The sequence below is a fragment of the Mesoplodon bidens genome (assembly GCF_964165515.1).
Source record: "Mesoplodon bidens genome assembly, chromosome: 1".
Classification (NCBI taxonomy): domain Eukaryota; kingdom Metazoa; phylum Chordata; class Mammalia; order Artiodactyla; family Ziphiidae; genus Mesoplodon; species Mesoplodon bidens.
The window spans coordinates 151,002,342-151,021,385 of record NC_138176.1 but is presented as its reverse complement, the minus strand read 5'-3'; the positions used below and the strand labels follow the sequence as shown (position 1 = coordinate 151,021,385).

The 19,044-nt window shown below is 34.9% G+C and overlaps 1 protein-coding gene across 1 annotated transcript in view; it reads left to right on the top strand.

The window, feature by feature from the left end:
• The window catches only part of DTHD1 (death domain containing 1), a gene marked incomplete at both ends in the record, with an annotated part of 79,513 nt that overhangs the window by 23,650 nt on the left and 36,819 nt on the right, over positions 1-19,044 (top strand). The window contains 5 exon segments of the mRNA XM_081242069.1: positions 5,216-5,380; positions 7,084-7,147; positions 7,151-7,327; positions 7,329-7,374; positions 14,329-14,573. Of these exon segments, the coding sequence (XP_081098195.1) occupies positions 5,216-5,380; positions 7,084-7,147; positions 7,151-7,327; positions 7,329-7,374; positions 14,329-14,573 (697 nt within the window).

The following is a 19,044-nucleotide window of genomic DNA, read 5'->3' as shown; positions in this document are numbered from 1 at the left end:
TGGCTGTTTGCCCCCTGATATTTGACCCTGGCTTCACAGATGTTTTGGAGGGGAATTTGGGACATTCCCTTAAGATTCCTCCTGCTTATTGCAAGCCAAAAAATAAACACATTAGAAAGCATATTTATCAGGATTTAGTTGTTTAGCCTTAGGGAGATAGAGAACTTAGATTACTTAGTGTCAATTTGTTATTTATAATCTTGTGTCTTGTATATTTAATTTATAATATTTAAAAGATTCCACCCAAAAAAGTCATTTTATTTATTTACTTTTTAGTTTTACTGAGGTATAATTAACAAAGAAAATTGTAAAATATTTAAAGCATACATCATGGAGATTTTATATATGGATACACTGTGAAGATTCCTCCCATCTAGCTAATTTACACATTCATCACCTCACATATTAATCTTTTTAAAAAATTTTTGGTGAGAACATTTAAATTCTGCTCTCTTCTCTTAGCAAATTTCAACTATATAACAGTGTTATCAACTATAATCACCATGTTTTACATTAAGAAATGGTAATTTTATAAAAAGTAAAACCACACATGCCATATTTTTCTCTGTACTGATCAGCCAGTACAATGTTGTCGACACAGGTTAATCTCATTTAATAGAATGAAATGATTTCAGCAAAATTTTGAGGTAAGTGCTTACTGAGCAAATATGATTTTTCACATTTATTAAATTTGGAGGTAGTATACTAGAAATATTTTTAATTTATTATATACTTTTATACTTAAGAACGTATAATATTACCTGTGGATTGGAAAGCCAAGTGAGGAAGAATTTAATTTAATTTCCAAATCAAAAAGAAACTATTACTCAGAATAGCCAACAGAATATTGAAGGAGAAGACCAACACTGGAGGACTGACACTACGTGACTTCAAGACTTACTATAAAACTACGGTAATCAAGACAGTGTGGTATTGATGACAAAAGAATAGACACATAGATCAATGGAACAGAATAAATAGTCCATAAATAGATCCACATAATATAGTCAACTGATCTTTGACAAAGGAGAAAAGGCAATACAATGGAGCAAAGACAGTGGAACAAGTGAACATCCACATGCAAAAAAAAAAAAAAAAAAAGAATCTATACACAAATCTTATACCCTTCACAAAAGTTAACTCAAAGTAGAATATAGACATAAATGTAAAACAGAAAACTATAAAACTCCTAGAAGATAACACAGGTGAAAATCTAAATGATCTTGGGTATGGCAATGACTTTTTAGATACAACATCAAAGGTGTAGTCCATGAAAGAAATAATTGATATGCTGGACTTCATAAAATTAGAAACTTCTGCTCCGGGAAAGACAATGTCAAGAGAATGAGAAGGTGAGCCACAAACTGGGAGAAAATATTTGCAAAAGGCACATCTGATAAAGGACTCATCCAAAATTTACAAAGAACTCCTAAGACTTGACAATAAAAAAACAAAGACCTGATTCAAAAATAGGCCAAAAACCTTAACAGATACCTCACCAAAGAAGATGTACAGTTGGCAGATAAGCATTTGAAAAGATGGTCCACATCATATGTCATCAGTGAGATGGATTAGTTGTTTAGACTATATTTTTAGTGCAGTTTTAGGTTCACAGCAAAATTGAGGGGAAGGTACAGAGATCCTATTTACAAAGCAGAAATAGAGACACAGACGTAGAGCACAAATGTATGGATACCAAGGGGGAAGGGGGTGTAGGATGAATCGGGAGATTTGGATTGACATGTATACACTACTGATACCATGTATAAAATAGATAACTAATGAGAGCCTACTCTATAGCACAGGGAACTCTACTGAATGCTCTGTGGTGACCTAAATGGGAAGGAAATCCAAAAAAGAGGGGATATATGTATACGTACAGCTGATTCACTTTGCTGTACAGTAGAAACTAACATAACATTATAAAGCAACTATACTCCAATAAAAATTTTAATAATATATAGTCTAAAAAACAAGAAAAGAAACGATCCTTGAAAAATTCCCTGTAATGTCTACTTCTACTTGCAGAGACAAAATATTGAGGTACCTTGGAACAATCTATTTTATCTCAGGGAAAAATCTTAATTGTGTGGCACTATGGCCTGTACCTGGGAATGATGCATCAGGACACTCTTAGACTTGAAAAAGGCGGCCTGGGGAAGACACTTGCTGGTTTGTCTATACTGCTATTTTATTTCTGGGTAATTATACCAGAAATTCCGGAAATTATATGTTCTATCCTAGTGGATCTAAAGGAGCTTCCATCTTCTTCAATGTCCCTGTTCATTATATTTGAATATTTGACCCCAAATGGGCCAATCATAATTCCCTTAATGCTTGGAATTTTGGACATTGAAAGAGCCTTGAACTCAAGAAAGAGTAAAGTCAGTTATTCTTGAATAAACAAGTTGATTTAATAAAGGTTGATTATGTTTTACAGAACTATTAGTACATCAAAGTGTCATCTTTTGTGGAGTATAATCAAGGGCTATTCACTGCCTGGCGATACTAGTTGTCAAAGTTTGCTAATAATATGTATTTTAAAAAAAGTGTTTAGTTGCAGTGCTGTTAAGAACAGCTGGGATAAATAAGGATGCCACTAAATTATTTAATTTCAATATGAGTTGTATCTATTATCATATTAAAGTCTAAATTTTAGGTGATAGATGTGCTAACTAACCTAACTGTGGTAATAATTTTCAATATATACAAGGATCAAATCATCACATTGTACATATTAAACTTGCACAAAGTTACATGTCAATTATATCTCAACTGGAAAAACAATAGTTTAAATTTGACCTTAATATCATTAAGGACTTTTTTGATTTTAAGTGACAGAAAAACAAACCCAAAGTGCTTAAGAAAAAAAGAATTCTTTGGTCCACATAAATTACAAATCTGGGGATATTTTTATTTTAATATTTCTCTTGGACCAGGAAAAACCCAGTCTCTCTTCTCTTTCTGCTTCCTCTGTGCCACTTCCATCCTCCAACATGCTTATTCCTCATGCTGGTACTATTGCTATGTCTTCAAAACTCCAAGTTCAGCAGAAAAGAGGAAACTTCTTTTCCCCATGAGTATACATAAAAGCCCTGGCTCTTATTCTTACTCCAAATCTGTCACAAGCCCATCACTGAACAGATCACTAAAACCAAAAGGAAGATGTGCTGTACAAGGCAGGCTAGCCTAGTTTATGGCATGGTAACACAAACCTGATTCATCAAAGACAGGCTTGGTCGTCCCACTCCTAGACTTAAGCTGAAGGGCAGCCACTGTTTTGGTTGCTGTCATGGTGGCAGAAGAAAGACCTTTGGATAGACCCACACTAGTAATTAAATGCTTAGCCTGGAAATGACAAAATGACATTGTTCACTCTTCATTAACCAGAACAAGTCACATGGCCCAACTCAACCATAGGGGACAAGGAAGTGAAACTGTATCATGTGCTCAGAATGGTAGGGGGAAATTGGGTATTTTGAAAACAACACTGATGAATGCCAAATGTAATAATTGGCTCAGGTCATATACCCACCTAGACCTGGGAGTAGGGTCAGCCCCACTGCAGCTGAAAACATGTAGGTTTTCACAGAAAACAGACTATTATTAGGAAAAAAGTAGGAGTTATTATCAGAAAAAAATATATATTACATATAATTAAGTCAATTTCTAGTAAATGACCAAAGTTCTAGATTCAGTATGAGTATATCTTCCTGTGTTAATAGATTATTAACTTCCAAGTTTTAAAAATTTTACCATATTTTTGGTTATAAACCAAAAGCCAAAAACTGTTATATTTTCCCCTATCCTCTTGATTTTAACCTGGTTGATCAACACAGTCTAAAGTTTTCAAAGTAGACATTTTAAATCTAGTTCAGTTCCTAATTTATGATTTATAGGACAGCTAAACCTGTGAAACTAAAGTGGTTTTAAACCCGTAACTAATTCTATTCACAAATAAAGATGTGGGATTCACACTTACATCTTCATTCTTTAGTACCTAGCTAGAATGGTTCTGTCCCCGTTGTGGGTTTCAGCAGCATTAGACCAGGTTTTGTTTTCCTTTTTCCAGTAAGATGTTCAGTATCAAGTATTTTTCTTTCTGTAGCTTTTAAGTGAATACCCATTTAAGATACCCATTTAAGTGAATTTAAGAAGAGTTTATTGTAAGGCTACAATAGGTACTCTCTGCTTTCTCCATCTCTAAAATTACCCTAATTATTTCACCTTGGTTTTTTCCTTTTCTCTCTTAGCATCTGCTCTGTTTTTCCTTTCTTAATAATCTCTCTGCTTATTCATATTCATAGCCCAAGGTACTACGGCCAAAGGACAATAAGTTACAATCTCTGGGCCTTTTTCTTAGTCAAATTTCAAAGAAAGAAATCAAATTGGCTGTGTGTTGGAAGTTGATCTACTGTTAGCGAAATCAGCTCTGGTTGGGGGAAAGTATCATATAGTATATACAGCTGCCTCTTTTAAGGCTTTGGGGTGGGGCAGGTTAGCAAGGAGAATTGTAAAAGAAAGCTAATTGGCCATGTCTGCTGTAGGAATTAGGATGAGAATATCAATACCATTTATCCTTACTACAATTTTAAGTGCTTTATAAATTTTAACTCATTTAATCCTATGAGGTGGATAGTATTATTACACTCATATTACAGATAAGAAGACTGAAATATAGGGAGGTCAAATAACTTGTTCATGGTCATACAGTTAGTAAGAGGCAGAGCCACTCAGAATTTGGAAGTAGGCAGTATTGCTCCAGAGTCTATGGTTGCTATACCACGAGACTTGGTTATCCTAGAGCATCAGTTTACATCAGTGAATTTATTGACTTGGGATATTCCCTTAACTCTTTTGCCAGTAGTAAAATGTTTCTCATTCTCCAAAGCTCATCTTCAATACTAGCATTTTCACTTTGCAAGCTTTCCTGAACACCTTCTTTCTGCTGTTAAACCACCCTGTACATTCTCTTCATTACCACACAGATCACTGTGTCCTGTGATTGTTTAATACTGTAATACTGTGAGCTTCTATCGAGCAAGGGCAATATACACCTTATCTTTGTGTTCATGGTGCACAGCATAATTACTGGCACATAATATATACTTAATGAATTGTTATTGGATTATTCACTTAATGAAAGAATGAATGCATTAAATATGATTTATGCTACACAAAGTTTACCAGTTTCTCTTCTGCTTCCGGATTATAGGACAAAAAGCACTTCCATAAGAAAACCTGGGAACAATACTTGTGAATCTTTGAAATTATTGGGATTCAGAAGCCAAGACAGTGGTTGGTTTGTGCTTGATGGTGTGGTAGTGAGAACCGTGCAAAGTGGCTTGATATCATTTGAATTGCGTGAACATTTGGAGAGGTAATACAACAGTAAACAATAAATATTGATGATATTATATCCTGATGGTTCGTAATTGATGTTTACAGAAGTAGAATCATAGGATTAAACCTTTTATTTCTCAAATAGAAATATAAGTAGTCCTTTAGGGTGTGCTTAAAATGCAAACTAGGCCTGACATGAATACGTTATCTGTAATTTCATTCATGATAGTTTAATAGGTGCTGTTGTAAACCACTCTTAACTTAAATTTATTTTTACACCTTTCTTCTAACTCCAAAATAGTTTTAAAATAGCACCTTCATTTCTGAAGTTTCATGGAGATAGTAATTAACCATTCATATTATGCTTATCTCCTATGTATATATAAACTGAATTTGTTATTCCAGTGTCCTCATTTTGCTTTCTCATTTCCATGTTTTCTAGACAGCTCATTATGAGAAGAGTTAGACGTGTTAAGGTTCCTGAGAAGTAGACACTCATAAAGAGAGGGCAATCACATGTCCAAAGATAGCCTTTATCTCATAAAGGAAGAGCTTACATCTATAATTGTCTTGGGTCAGTTCCCTAGAAAAAGAGTCTAAGATGAGAATGCAAGTAATTCTTTGAGAGAGGGCTCTCAGAGGACTCCTGTAGAGTGATGAAAGAAAGCACGGAGGGTAAGGGAAGAAATGGGAGAAATTATGGCTTGAGCTTAAGTTTTACCTCAGCCTGATACCTCAGAGGAGCTCTGAAGTGTGAGTTCCAAGGAGGCTGGCTTTACACTTTTGCATCAGTTAGTCTTTGTCTGTGGATGTGGTGCTGTTCTGGGGGAGGGGGCTCTTATAGAGCAATTTTCTGGAGAACAGTTGGGCAACAGGTGGGCCAAACCAGGAAGAGGGATTTGAATTAGTTTGCTAGGCTGCCATCATAAAGTATCACAAACACGGTGGCTTAAACAATAGAAATGTATTGTCTTACATTTCTGGATGCTAGAAGTCCAAAATCAAGGTGTTAGCAAGGTTTATTCCTTCTGAGGACTCTGAGGGATCTGTCCCAAGCTTCTTTCCTTGGCTTATAGATGGCTCATTTCATGTTCACATGGCATTCTCTCTGTATGCATATTTGTGTCCAAATTTATTTTTTATGACACCAGTCATACTGGATTAGGATGTACTCTAATGACCTCACACTGATTTGATTACCTCTGTAAAGACCATCTCTTCAAATAAGGTTGCATTCCAAGGTACTGGGGATTTGGCCTCCAACACAGGATTTGGGTGGAGGGGACACAATTCAACCCATACAGGGTCCACCATAACAACTCTTATCACACAGTGACAGAGATGAATATTTCAATCCCCACTTAATAATGACATATATTTTGTGTCCTATTGATAGTAAACAGATTATCTGGATCATCTTTCTCTTTTTGAAGTAATACTCTTTGGTAATGCTAGTTAAAATATAATTTAAAATATGCTGCCATATTTAGAGCTAAGCTGAGGCTGGATGACTTCTTTGTTTATGGGAATCTGTTTTAGAACTTGATTTGTTTAAGCTGGTTTCCTGACTGCCAAGAGTTTCATTCAAGTCATTCATGAATTTAATCAATTAGTCATCAGAATGCTTGATTTTTAAAGGAGGTTTGGTTAATAATAGCTTTTTGGGGGTGTTATTAGTTATTCTTGATATTTTTGAAACTGGCTGTTTCCCTCAGGTTACTCCTTCTTTCTTCCATGCAGGTTTATAGTGCTTCACCCATCTTCCATTGTGGACAATAGCCATTTGGTTTCTTTTGTGAAGTTTTAGGAGGAAGCCATGCTCAGCATCACTGTTTGCATTGTACTTTATCACCAGAAACACAACCCACCTAGAATCGTTATTTTAGTGGTGCCTTCTAAAGATTTACATCAGGTGCTTAGGGACTTGCGCTTGGAAGCGTCTAGTGGTCCTCCAGAGCCATCTCGCCATTTCCAAGTGAAAGAATGGAGAACGACTCCTTTTAAGGTTTACTGGAAACATATTTGCTTCAAATAAGTATCAAGAAATCTTTTTGCATATGCTATGGGCTATCAGCCACAAGCTTCAGAAGGAGTCCACTAAACAGGTTTTACTAAGGAAATCTTCAAAGAACTGAGGGGAAGCTTTGGAAAAGTAGGAAGAGAAAAAGGACTTATTTACTTCTTTCTTTCCAGTCTGCTTCTTCTCTTTTTAGGGCATGCACATTCCTTAATGGGCAGACCCTAAGTGACACTTTTAGAAATAATCTTCTCCATAATTTGTATAGCTGAGTTCAAGCTAGGATCATCTCTTTCCTAGTGTCAGTGTCATTGTCTCATAAATATTCCTCTGTTTTCACTATTAGCCATGTGAAATGGAATGTATCAATATTTCCATAGAGTAACAACAGTGATCTTTTAAAAATATGAGTCATACTTTATTACTCCCCTGATTAAAACTTTGTAATTACCTCCTATTCCACTTTAAATAATACCCAAACTCTATGTTGTCCTACAAAGAATCTAACATGAGGTCAGTGGACTCCCAAGAGATGTGTGGATAGACTATATTCCAGCATAACTGTATTATTTATAATTCCAATTATTCTATTTTATATATTTAAAAGACTACGCTGGGAAGGAATCAATAAGCTTCACCAAAGTCCAAAAGAGACCATAGCACAAAAGTGGTTAAGAACCTCAGATCCAGATGACACACCCCTGCTTACCTCTTATCTTTATATTTATCTAGTGATCTTTTATTTCCATTATAAATCTTATCACAACTTGAAATTACTTTACTTATTTATTTGCTTATATACTTTTCATTCCTATATTTATGTTCTTCACTGGAATGTAAATTCCATTAGGGCAGTGACTGTGTCTTTCTTGCTGTGTACCCTTGAGCCTAGAATAGTGCCTGGTATATCAAGGGCTTTCAATAAATATGTAGTGAATGAATGAATATATGATGATGCTGAGGAAGACAAACAGGGTGAGTGACTATGAGGGAAAGAGAAAAGGAAGACGAAGAACACAGAGAGAAAACAGCTGTGTGAAAGAAGAGAGAAAAAGAGCTTTGGGGGAGTTGCCATCACAGCAATTTCTTTTATATTGATTCAACCCCTTTTCCTTTCTAACTCCTTTCCTTGAGGCAGAATAATATTGAACAGCATGCATGTAAAGATGAGGTGTGGGGGAAATTCAGGAATGGGTTTTGTGGGAATTTCTGGCCCAGGAGTCCTGTGATAGACTTGACTTGAAGTAAGAGTCTCTGTTTACTTATAAATTAATATAGATCTCATTGATTCTTAAATGGTGCCTATTTTCTCTCTAATTCTGGAAATTAAGCTCCACTGGCTCTTTGTTCTCTGTGGCTTCAAAAACGATGTGGCTTAAAGCTGAGGCTGCCCTGTTTTTGGTATCTCAGAAATAAGTGAGATTCAAAATGTCCCAATTTGAAGTATGTCTTCCACATTTGCATGCAGAGTCTCAGCCATCTGAGCCAGCTGATGGGACCTATGGAGTGAGTGACAGAATGTCAGAAAAAGGGGAAGGGAAAGGAGAGGAGGAGAGGAAGGAAGGGTGGAAGATATCCCTTCCTACTTGGCTTCCGGAGTAGAAACTACGCTAGGATAATCCCTCTAAGAAGAGAGAGTCAAAACCTGGAAGTGTCCCACCCAAACTAGTGATGCAAATGACTTCCTGTAGTACTTGGGACAGCAGCTGTGATTACCTCCTGCTCCAAACAGGAGAGAGTTACTGTGCTTCTCATAGGCAATGGTTGAGTGTACTATTGCCTATAATGGGGAATAGGGAGTATATGCTAAAATAAGAGTGCCTGGAGACAGGCAGCATGTGTGTGGTCCCCCCATATAGGAATGAAGAACTCCTCTTCACTCAAAGAAAATGAGTCAGTCAGGATGCCAGGATTCTTTCTCCTTTGCCTTTTCTAGAGACTCATGGCCAGATCTGGAGCTTCACTGGATTTTCTCCATCTAAGAGGAGCAAGACCCTCAGTAAAGAATTGATACCTGATCCTTCCAGCAGGGCCTGTGGTAGCCTCTGTGAATCTCAGATACAAACTGCCAGAGGTTGTCTGCCTGGAGGTCCTCCCCTCAATCCATCCCCACCCTCTTCTCTAGTCATCTCCTACTGTATTTTCCTATCTCACTTATAATGATCACGTTTGGAGAAGCTTTTCCTATCTTTCCTGATTACATCTGTTCTTATTTTACTTATTCAGATCCTTATGTAATTCTCTTAGTGCACATGGTCATAGATATAATCTTCTATTTATTTTTTAATTGCTTGATCAATGTCAGTGTCTCTGACTACAGTGCCATGAAAGGAGGGCCTGTTTTATTGGTGGGCCTGCTTTATTTTAGGGGGGTGCCTAAAAGCTAGAAGAAGTATTTGTTTGAAGAATGAAGACAAAAGCTTTGGAACAAACTTAATATTATAGTATTATGTGATTAAAAGTATTTAAAACTTTAATTAATAAATTTAGATGACTGCCCTCTGAGAAATATCAAAATCTCTATATTCCTTATATAGAATACAGATGATTCTTTTGACTGAGGACCTTGGGACATGGAGATAATTTCTACTTCTAAGAGAAAATAAGATAAATATTCCTTTGGTTTTTATGTTGGCCTTTGGCATTCTTCTGGACACAACTAGAATCTTCTTTCTCTCTCTAGGTTAGAGCTGTTGATTCAGCACTTAAGCTTTCTATTGCATCACATCTAAGCCCCCAGTGCTCAGAAAATCCATAAAGTGCTAGGAAACGGGCAGACAGAATTTTATATAATGACACCTTAGCACCACTCATAACATCACGTAATGCCCCAAAGAGGTCTGTGTGTGTCCAAGTTGCCCCAAATGCCCTTTGGCCCAGAGAAATAGTTTTCCTAGACACATGTGTTAGAATGTCAGAATGACCTTCCTTTTACTCATTTAACAAAGATTCCCTGTCCTTATGTACATTATATTTTACTGGAGAGACACAGAGAAGAAGCAAATAAATAATAAAATGTATAGCTTAATGAGGTGGAAAGTTCCTTACAGAAGAATAAAGGAAAGGAAATAGAAAGTCTCAGAGAGAGTGGCAGATTTGCAATTTTAAATAGACTCATCAGAGAAAGTGCCATTTCAGCAGAGACTTGAAGATGAGAGAGCAAGCCATAATCCTATCCCAGGAGAATTTGTCCCAGGCAGAGCAAGGAGGCTGGGATGGCTGGATGAGAGGGAGGGAGAGGAGAGTTGGAGGAGATGAGGTAGGTACTGGTCATGCCTTGAAGGCCATTTCAAGGACTTTGCTTTTTATTCTAAATGAAGTGGGGAGCCAAGAAGGGTTTTCAACAAGGGCGTCACATGATCTGGGTCAGATTATATCTGTGTTGAGATTAGATGGTATAAGGCAAGTGTAGTAGCAGGGAGACAGGTTAATGAGCCATTGCAATGAATCAAGCAAGGGATGATGGAGGCTTAGAGGCAAAGGTATTAGAAATTGTTTCTGGTATTTTTGCCATAAGTATCTTTGCCATAGACATTTTTGCCACAAGTATTTTTACTGCATAACTAATTAGCCATAAGACAATTTTGCTATAAGAGGTATAATGGCAAAAAATAAAAGAGGGACATTTAAAAGCACATAATGAAACATGAAAAATGAATAACAAAATTATAAAGACTTTACTGTGACACAAAATATTTAAATACAATTAAAATGTGTGTAGATTCATGACAATGCTGCACAGATAACTGATTTTATTTTGTGGGTTGTACCTAAGCACTTGTCTTCCAAGTCTTTTGTTCATAGTATTTTATACATTTTTTTAACTTGTTTATTTGTCTTTCTGTTTGGCATCGCACTTTTTCTTATTCACTAAAACTTCATCCTTCACTGAGAGAGGTATCGGTTTCCATATACTAGGATGCATATTTGTAACTGAGCTTTGTGTTGCATTGCAAAACCTTCTACACTGTTTGTCCTTTGCATATTGTCACATGTTTGTTGACAGATGTTCCAAAGTTCTATGGGAAATGTGGGTTCAACTCTGGGCCTGCCAGGCTCTCAGTCTCAGCCTCTTTCTCCCCCAGTGTAGTGTGTTTCAAAATAAGAAACAAATTCTTGGGGTAAAACATCGTCATCTGTCATGATTTTTTTGTTGTATATGTCAAACCAAACTGTTAACCAGTTATTTTATCTTTTACAGAAAAATTGCCTTATGGCCAGATAGTTATATGGCAAAAATGTGGTGGAAAAAAGGCTTGTGGCAAAGATGTCTACAGCAAAGATGCTTATGATGAAAGTACCTAGAACTGGTGGAGATGTGTTAGGACACAGAAATATCCTGAGCCAGTGGTTCTCATAAGAGTCTTCTGGTTCTGTGTGTTGGTAGCATGTCACTTCTTCATGTGACTTTTCTAAGCAAAAGCATATAGGTCTATGTTTGTACTTTCTATGTCTTTAATGAAAAATATTCCAATATACATTATTGAGAAGAAAATACATTGCTATAAAAAATATCTAGTAACTCACAAAAGAGAAATAAATAAATAAATTCTTTAGTTCTTTAAATGACAAATATTTATCGTATAGCTCCTATCCTACTATCCGTACTAGGAACTATGTACATAATATGTTGACGAGAAAGAGGTTCTCAAAGTGTCAACTAATGACTGTTTTCATAATTTTGGTATGTAATGAGTGACTTTTGGTTTTACTTCTCTAAATATGCCAGAGTGAGAGAAAAAAATAAAATAATGCAATTTCTTTGTGCTATTTGTTCTTTTTTTGGTTCTATTTTTTCTGTGACAAAGAGTCTTCAAAATATAGTGTTACATCTTAGCAACAATGAAACTCCAACTTAAGTCTACATAATACTTTCTTTGATAACACTAAGATCATGCTATTTATTATCAGTAAATCCTCAATAATTTCATCCTTATTTCATATATAAATGCGATTCTTAGAGATTTACATTACAAATCTTTATTTTTTTTAATTAACTGGCAATACAAGGTAGATAGGTTTCAGAAATAGGTAGAACCAATGTGACTATGCCTCATCCTCCAATCTTTATATACTGATATACATTATCCCTTATGAGTAATTGTATACCTGGCAGGGAGTATGATTCAAGGGGTGGAAGGAGAAATTTACTAAATTATATTCTGTTGGGACAAAAGTAGCAACATTTTTCTTGGTAGTACTCTAGTGGCATGGAAGTAGAAGTTTGCTAAGTGTTCCCACAGTGATCTAGAAACTCTAATTTACTATTTGCTAGATGACATTTCAGTGACTCCAAATAATTTATCTTTTTTTTCTCTTTCCCTTTCTTTTTCTTTCTTACCAGAATGAAACTTTTAAAGCAAACCCTGGCTAGTCATGCCTGTCCTAGGATGTCCTAGGAATCTGTTTTATTCAAGGAGCCAGGTTGCCTCTAAAATGTAGACTTAAGCAAAGGGACATACTCCTATACCTTCCATAACCTTGAGTTATTCTAATTGTAGATTTAATTGTGCTTTAGAAATTCACCAAAATGACCTCTAGCAGTCACAACAAGGAGAAAAGTATTAGTGTCATCTACATCTCTCACAGAATGCAAGAGGGAAAGCTTCCCTTGAGAGAGAGAGAGAGAGAAAGAGAAAGCTCTGGGCAGTCAACTTTCAGGCCTCTGAGAGCAGCAGAAAGTTGCAACTTAGATATAAAAGCTTCATATTGATAGTTTTTTAAAAAATTTAAGTGGGTTTCTTTTGTCATACAAATTCAAAACAATGTAAGAATCCATCTTCGTTCTTCTCATTTGCTGTCATTGCTATTATTTACTGAGCCTTTATTATGTGCCAGGCCCTGTGCCAATCATTCTATCCATACTACCTCATTTCATTCCCAGAACAATCCTAGTAGGTAAGTTTTATTTCTCGTTTTAAAGGTAAGGAAGTTAAGGCTCCAAGAAGTTCAGAGATGTGCAAGAACTGGTTAAATATTATGGCGTAGGTAAATATTAGAGGCTGAACATGGATCTAGATCTTTATGTCAGAAACATATTATAACCGCTACGTTACAGCTTACTTTTAAATTTTGCTAAGGGTAATGCACACTTGCCTTACGAATATCGTAGTGTCTGTTTTACTGTTGCAATGAGAATGTGAAATATCCTGTCATGGTAAAACCCCCAAGAGTGAAATGTTATGTTCACTAAAGCTCCATTATTTTCAGTGGACAGTTGAGAAGACTTTTACATATGCTTGTTTGGAGAGAATTCACCAGGTTTTAATAGAAATTTCAGTAACAAATCTAGAAACTATTCCATTTGGAAGTTCTAGAACAGCACTGTATTTCTGCATGGTGAAAATGTTTTATATATGTACTCTCCCACATGGTAGCTACTAGACAGATGTGGTTATTGAACATTCGAAATGTGGCTAGAGCACCTAAGGAACTGAATTTTTTATCTTAATTAGTTTTAACTTTAATTTTAAAAGCCACATTTTGCTAGTGGCTACCGTATAGGAGAGCACTGTTCTAGAATGTCTGTTGTGAGGTCGTGATAGTGTGCAACATGATATGAATAGTTAAGTGAAAGGAAAAATATCATTCTTAAAAAGTGAAAATAATTTTCTAAGTAGAGAAAGAGATGAGTATTTCCAATGGTTTCTTGTTGTAGCAAAATGGAATAGAAAAAGAAAATCAGATCAATGATGACTCCCACAAATGCATAAAAAAAGAAAAAGAAAATCAAAGATTATTAGATCTAGAAGCAGCCAGACAGCACCTGGTCCAAGTATAGATGAGAATCATTTTAGTAATTTATACAGTCTCAGCCTAGTGCTGCTTTATTAGGTTATGTTTTGACAAGAAGTATTGACACAAAAAAAGACAAATTTTTTAAAATGAATGATTATATGGATTTTTAAAAAATAAGTAAAAAATGTAGTATATATTAATAGTAACAAATGCATTTTACTTCTATTTAGGCAATGGGAAGGATTATGGAAAAGACTACAAGCTTATTTTTCATTTACAAAGGAAACCTAGACTGGAACTCCTAATCAAAGAGGTGGATGAATTTGGAAACTATAGCTGCCCTCATTATAAGGGTACCATTATAGTTTATAAAGTACCTAAAGAAAAGATAGTCCACAACTTGGTTCAATCTCTTATACTTAATGAAAACAATTATCAGTTGCCAATTTGCAAATTACCATTGAAATTGCCAAAGGTGAGTCATTTTACTTCCCTAATTACTGTATTTTGTTAATTCTCTATAATTCTCTACCAAATTCAATATTGCATAAATACAGATACTTATGGTTGAAAGGAGAGATAGGAATAATGTTGATAAGGAAGGATAAGCTACAAGAGTGATAGAATTCATGTCAGGATTTCTACTTTCTTCCATATCAACTTTGTAATAGGAACAGTTCAAGTTGGTCTGGTCCTGACAGTATGTTGTTAATGACTATTGCAAAAATGTCATTCATTTTCTGTAACTGATTCTGAGTACCTAAAAAAAAAATCATTTATAAAAACATAGAATACCTTTCAGAATACAACAATTTTTGAAAAATCCTGTGGTGACAAGGAAAATGACATCAAAATATTTTCAGTGAGACTTACCAAATCCTGCACGTTTGTTTTAAGAGTTAATTTTAAGAGTTAATTACTCTTTCATTTCTGATTTTGAGTTCTTTTTTTTTTCTTTTTGGTTTTTGGTTAGTCTAGTTAAAGTTTTGTTAATTTTGTTTATCTTTTCAAAGAACGAACTCTTAGTTTCATTGATCATTTATACTGTCTTTTCAGACTCTATTTCATTTATTTCTACTCTAATCTTTATTATTTCCTTCCTCAATTAATTTGGACTTTTTTGTTCTTCTTTTTCTAGTTCTTTCAGGTGTAAAGTTAGCTTATTTGCAATTTTTCTTGTTTCTTGAAATAAGCCTGTATCGTCATGAACTTTCCCCTTAGAACTGCTTTAGCATAGATACTGGTATGTCCTGTTTCTGTTTTCATTTGTCTATGTAGTTTTTGATTTTGTCTTCGAATTCTTAATGACTCATTGGTTATTCAGTAGCATGTTGATTAATCTCCACATTTTTGTGAATTTCTCAGTTTCTTCTTGTAGTTGATTACTAGTTTCATGTCACTGTTGTTTGGAGAAGATGCTTGACATGATTACAATCTCCTTGAATTTATGGAGACTTATTTTGTGACCTAACACGTGACCTATTTGGAGAATGGTCCACATGCACTTGAGAAAAATGTGTATTCTGCTGCTTTTAGATGAAATGTTCTTTCTCTATATATATCTATTAGGTTCATTTGGTTTAATGTGTTGTTTAAAGTTGATGTTTGCTTATTAATTTTCTGTATGGATGATCTATCATTGATGTAAGTGGAATATTAATGTTCCTTATTATTACTATATTGTTGTCAATTTCTCCCTTTAGGTCAGTTAATATTTGCTTTATTTATTTTGGTGCTCCTATACTGTCTGCATATATATTTATAAATGTTACATCTAGAGGAGAAGTTACAACTGATATCACAAAAATAAAAAAGATCATAAGAAACTACTACAAACAATTATATACCAACAAATTAGGCAACCTACAAGAAATGGATAAATCCCTAGAAACAAAAAAATTTTCTAAGATTCAGTCATGAAGAAATAGAAAATCTGAATAGACTGGTTTCTTTTTAGGAGATTGAAACAATTATCAAAAACTTCCCAGCAAACAAAAGTCCAGGACCAGACAGCTTCATGGATGAATTCTAACAAACACTCAAAAGAATATTTACTATCTATCCTTCTCAAACTCTTCCAAAATATTGAAAAGGAGGGAATGCTTCCAAAATTTTTTTATGAAGCCAATATTACCCTGATACCAAAACCAAACAAGGACGCCACGAAAAAGAGAAAATTACAGGCCAATATCCTTGATGAACGTAGATGCAAAAATCCTCAACAAGATGTTAGCAAAGTGAATCCAACAATACATTAAAAGAATCATACACCGGGATCAAGTGGGATTTATCCCAGGGATGCAAGGATAGTTCAACATCTGCAAATCAATCAATGTGTTATACCACATTAACAAAATAAAGGATAAGAATCATATGATCATCTCAATAGAAGCAGAAAAAAATTTTGACAAAATTCAACATCCATTTATAATAAAAATTATCAACAAAGCAGGTATAGAGAAAAGTTACCTCAACATAATAAATGCCATACATGACAAACCTACAGCAAACATCATACTCAATGGTGAAAAGCTGAAAGCATTTACACTAAGATCAGGAACATGACAAGGATGCCCACTCTTGCCACTTTTATTTAATTTAGTACTAAAGGTCTTATCTACAGTAGTTAGACAAGAAAAATAAGTAAAAGGAATCCAAATTTTTAAAAAAAGTAAAATTGTCACTATTTGCAGATGGTATAATAATATATATAGAAAACCCTAAAGACACTACCAAAAGCTATGAGAACTAATTCATCAATTCAGTAAAGTTGCAGGATACAAAATCAATATATAAATAAATCTGTGGCATTTCTATACACTACTAATGAACTATCAGAAAGAGAATTTAAGAAAACAATCCCATTTACAATTGTATTTAAAAAAGCCAGTAATAAATTTAACCAAGGAGATGAAAGGCCTATACAGTAAAAATTGTAAGACATTGATAAAAGAAATTGGAGAAGATACAAATAAATGGAAAAATACCCTGTGCTCATGGATTGGAAGAATTAAATTAGTCAAAATGTTCATACTAACTAAAGCAATCTACAGATTTAATGCAATCCCTATCAAAATTCCAAAGGCATTTTTCACAGACATAGAACAAATGATTTTAAAATTTGTGTGGAAACACAAAAGATCCCAAATAGCCAAAGCAATCTTTTTTTTTTTTTTTTTTTTTTTTTTTTGTGTGTGTGTGTGTGGTACATGGGCCTCTCACTGTTGTGGCCTCTCCCATTGCAGAGCACAGGCTCCAGACCTGCAGGCTCAGCAGCCATGGCTCACAGGCCTAGCCACTCCATGGCATGTGGGATCCTTCTGGACTGGGGCATGAACCTGGGTCCCCTGCATTGGCAGGAGGACTCTCAACCACTGCACCACCAGGGAAGCCCTGAAAGCAATCTTGAGAATGAAAACAAAGCTGGAGGGATCAAGCACCTTGATTCAAACTATATTACAAGGCTATTGTAATCAAAACAGTACGGTATTGGTATAAGGATAGACACACAGATCAATGGAACAGAATTGAGAAGCCAGAAATAAACCCATACATATAGACAATTAAATTATGACATTGGAGTCAAGAACATACTACAAAGAAAGGATAGTCTCCTCCATAGATCATGTTGGGAAAACTGGACATCCACATGCAAAAGACTGAAACTGGACCAGTATCTTACACAATGCCTAAAAATTAACTCACAATGTATTAAAGGCTTGCATGTAAGACCAGGAAAATCCTAGAGGAAAACATAGGCATAACCTCTGTGACATTGGTCTTAGCAATGTCTTTGTAGATCTGACTCCAAAGGCACAGGAAACAAAAATGAAAATAAATTCAACTACATCAAACTAAAATGCTTCTTCATAGTGAATGAAATCATCATCCAAATAAAAGTTGAACCTACTGAATGAGAAAAAATATTTACAAATCATATATCTGAGAAGGGGTTAATATCCAAAATATATAAAGAATGCATATAATACAACAACAAATACAGAAGCAACTCAATTAGACAGTGGGCAGAGAAACCAGATAGACACTTTTCCAAAGAAAACATACAGGTGGTTGATAGGCATATGAAAAGATATTCAACATCACTAGGTATTAGGGAAATGAGAATCAGCACCAAAATGAGATATCATCTCAAACCTCTTGTATAGAATAGCTATTATCAAAAAGACAAGAAATAGCAAGTATTGGAGAGGATGTGGAGAAAAGGGAACCCTTATACACTTTGGGGTTGGTGGGAATGTAAATTGGTGGGAATGTAAATAGATCCAGCCACTATGAAAAACAGTATGAAGATTCTTCAAAAATTAAAAATACAACTACCATATGATTCAGCTCTTCCTCTTCTGGGTATTTCTCCAAAGAATACAAAAATACTAATTTGAAAAGATATATGCACCCTATCTTCATTGCGGTATTATTTACAATAGCCAAGCTATGGAAACAACCTAAGTGTCCATTGATGGATGAATGGATAAGGAAGATGTGGTATATATACACAATGGCATACAACTCAGCAATAGAAAGAATGAAATCTTGCGATGTGCAATAACATGGCTGGACTTTTATGGTACAATGCTAAGTGAAATAAGTCAGACAGAGAAAGACTAATACCATGTGATTTCACTCATCTGTGGAATCTAAAATACAAAAAAATGATCAAACAAACCAAAACAAAAACAAACTCATAGATAGAGATAACAGATTGGTGATTACCAACCAGAGAGGAGGGGGGTTTGGGGGACAAAATGGTTGAAGATGTCAGTTGTATGGTGATGATTGGTAACTAGATTTTTGGTGTTGTTCACTTTGTAGTGTATACAGATATCAAATTGTAATGTACACCTGAATCGTATATAATGTATTGATAACATACAAATTTTACCTCACTTTTTTAAAATAGTTAAACACTTTTTTCTAAAATTCTTATT